Genomic DNA, 3459 nt, shown 5'->3' with positions numbered 1-3459 from the left:
TTTGGTGTCCGAATTTTGTAAGTGTACCTACTATGGTATTACGATACCATATACTATGGTATTACTATTATTATTATATTATATACTATGGTATTACGATACCATAGTCAGATACACAAAAACACACACAACACTTTTCTCCCATCACTAGTTTAACTAGAGCAATACAAACCCCATTCGATGAACGAAGCGAATAAAAAAAGAGAATCGATTCAATAAATAATGCCTTGTTATCGGATGCCGCTGCCGCGGAGACGCTGACATTAATCTGAATCGATTTATTTGTAGGATAAATCGATTAATCGGATATAAGGGATTGTTTGTACTAGTAGTGGTTTTGTTTATTGGCTGTCGATTTGAGTGGCTTCCTGTTCATAAATGTAGAGATTCTTGATTCAGAATTCCTGACGTCAAAACCACTTTAAAATGGCCGCCATTTCTAGAATATCGAGATTTGACCCTACGTATACTTACGTTACCCTACGTTACTCGTAGAATCCACCCTTTAAGTTTGTCGGGTCCGAAAAACAACACACTGTATAATTATGTATATTGGATAGGAAGGTTGTATAAAGATTGTTAAAAAGATTAATGTAACCGAAAGGGAGTAAGTGACTCATAGGGTCCCACTCCTTCGATGGGACCCATAAACGATCTCCAGCATGTTACAAGGTTATTTATGTACAGTTGTGAGTAAAATGTACTTACACTAACAAGTAAGGGTATTGTTATGGAGTTTTATTAGCTGTATTCTGCAAACAATCGACTACAAAATTCGTATTTTCGTGCTCAGTGTATTTACACAATGTGAAACTGTCAAATTGAGAACCGAAAGAGTGCGTGAATATGTGTTTTTACGGAGTTTTGGCAGAGTGTAAGTACTGGTAAAAATTAGGGTTGCCCAAAGCCCATAGGTAATAATCACTTACTTAAATAATTCGTCGATAGTTTTCACCGTTCAAATATCATGTTTTCATAGTGAAGTCTATATACAGTGTTGAGGACAGTAAGTGGACTGAGCGGTGAAAAAAAATACCGTTTCGATTTCACTCTCCTCAACAAGAGGAATTTATTTACACAATCACACGGAACACAAAGGTTAACACAAATACGAGAAACAGGCATAAAAGGTTCACTGAAGGACGGGTGTCCATATCACTGTTCGTAAACACTTTCACTTAGTCACTGTTCTCTATACTGGTGTCACGGGGAGGGCAGGATGCCGACTCGACCCGTACCGTGGATTCGTGAGGGGCTGCGGGGAGCGGCGGTGGTTACCGGCTCGACCCGCAGCAGCGGCGTCGGGGCGACGGGCGTCGCGATTGTCAACGACGGGCGTCGCGGTAGCAGCGACGGGCGTCGCTGCTGGGCCAGACGGGTGTCTGGACGGTGGTCTGCGGGGAGCGGCGGTGGTTACCGGCTCGACCCGCAGCGGGCGTCACGGTGGTGGCGACGGGCGTCGCGGTAGCAGCGACGGGCGTCGCTGCTGGGCCAGACGGGTGTCTGGACGGTGGTCTGCGGGGAGCGGCGGTGGTTACCGGCTCGACCCGCAGCGGGCGTCACGGTGGTGGCGACGGGCGTCGCGGTAGCAGCGACGGGCGTCGCTGCTGGGCCAGACGGGTGTCTGGAGTAGCGGATGCTACCTCCCGCGCGAAGTCTGCTCCCTGGCTCGGACTTCGGCGGGGTGACTCAGGGAATCGAGGATTCACCTTCGTCGGGGTTCCTTCCTTGCGGTCGGAGTAACGCAACCCTGTGCGTAAAAGGGGAACCGGGGGTTCGACCCTTTTGGGTGCCTTCCTTTCGGTCGGCGGTGGTGAGCTTGCTAGCTTGCGCTGAGCAGAACTCCGAGTCGAAGCGAGGCTAAGACTGACAATACAGGGAAAAAGGGCCTGTATTTATACCTGAGACCAATAGGCCTCCATTGTTCTCGACTCGGGAGAGGCGCGCTCATTGGTCAAGCGCGCCGTGCGTGGGTGCGAGGGAGCGCTGTGCGTGCGAGCAGGATGGATAGCTCGCTGTCCGCAACAGTCTCCCCCCGGCGTATATGAAATGAGCCTTCTTTGGAGGACAGCGAGGAACTATTCGTCCGGTTTGGACTCCTTGTCATGCTGTCTGCCGCATTCTTGGTGCGGCCGGGGGTGGTGTGGATAGCCCTTCTGGATTGACGACCGGTGTGGGCGTCAATGGGCACGATGAAGCTTCCACTTGTGGCTGGTTCTTCCTGAAGCGAGTAACGCAGCCGCGTCGGGGCCACCTCGGTGGCGGTCTCTGCACCATGGCTGGGCTGCTGGTTGCAGTCGGCGGAAGTTCAGGAATGGCTGCGGTTGCAGCGGAGACCCCGCGCTGGCTCAGAGCAGCGGGGTAGCATGACGGGGAGCCGCGCGCACTGATCGTCAGTGGCGCAGGCTTTGTCGTCGGGGCTGGAGTTGGCTCGGACAAGCCAATGGAGACCCCGCGCTGTGTAAATGCAGCGGGGAAGTTGCGGCTCGGCGAAGGGCGGCGCGCAGGAACGTTGCAGCACGGCAAGGGGCAGTGCGCATGGAATGCCATCGCAGCGGTCTTGCTGACAGGCCCCGGTGCTGGCTGGGGGCAGCCAGTGGAAATCCCACACTGCACGGTGTGTACAGTGGGACGGTGCCGCAGGGTGCGGCGCTCAGCGGTTGCGAGCGGTGTGGTAACCGGCAGGGTGCCAGTTGGAGTCTCACGGCGCACGGGATGTGCGGCTGGACGGGTCTTGCGCGGCTGGGGGCGCTTAGGATGGGACGCTGGTGTCCCAGGTGATGGCTGTCTGTAGCCAGGAGAGTCCCCACGCTGTTTCATAGCGGTGGGGTGGCACGGCGGGGTGCGGTGCCAAACGAGCACAATTGATTTGCTCACAGGTGCTGACGGAGGGTAGTCAGCGGAGTCCCCGCGCTGCGAGGAAGCAGCGGGGTTATGCCACGTGGGGCAGCACGAAGGGTGTAGCGGTGCAGGCTTGCACGCTTTCTTCATGGAAGGCTGTTGATAGCCTGTGGGTCGTCTGGGTCCAGACTCGATGAAGCGGCCACCGGTGGAAGAGGGAGGGCTCCCCCCGTCGACGACTCGTGCAAAGGGTCGTCTTGACGTGGTGGCGGCGAGGCTGCTCATGGAGGCAGCAGGGCGGCGCGTTCGGGAGCGCGCAGTGGGCCTCAGTACCGCTGGCGTCAGTGTGGCTGCTTGGGTGCAGCCCTTGGAGACCCCGTGCTGTCTGTAAGCTACGGGGTGGCGGCGCGATCGGCGCTCCGTGGTTATCAGCGGAGTAGGCTTGCTTGCTGATCCTTTGGATGACTGGGAGTAGCCAGCGGGTCCGCTGGATGCGGACTCAGGGTTGTGGTCTCGGCGACCTCTTCGACCTCGGTGACCTCGGCGGCCTCGGCGGCCAGGGTGGTCTCGATCGGAGCTTGAGGGGAGGCTCCCCCCGTCGAAGACTCGTGACACGGC

At 55.7% G+C, this 3459-nt stretch overlaps 1 protein-coding gene across 1 annotated transcript; it reads right to left on the bottom strand.

The window, feature by feature from the left end:
* Positions 1–2103: 2103 nt before the first annotated feature.
* On the bottom strand, positions 2104–3126 carry LOC125491090 (extensin-like). Its single transcript, XM_048632179.1, has one exon. The coding sequence runs from the start codon at positions 3124–3126 to the stop codon at positions 2104–2106; it is 1023 nt and encodes a 340-aa protein (XP_048488136.1).
* Positions 3127–3459: the final 333 nt, after the last annotated feature.

The sequence above is a fragment of the Plutella xylostella genome, chromosome 31, assembly GCF_932276165.1.
Source record: "Plutella xylostella chromosome 31, ilPluXylo3.1, whole genome shotgun sequence".
NCBI lineage: Eukaryota > Metazoa > Arthropoda > Insecta > Lepidoptera > Plutellidae > Plutella > Plutella xylostella.
Note: the sequence above shows the minus strand (reverse complement) of the source record. Positions and strands in the feature narration are given on the sequence as shown.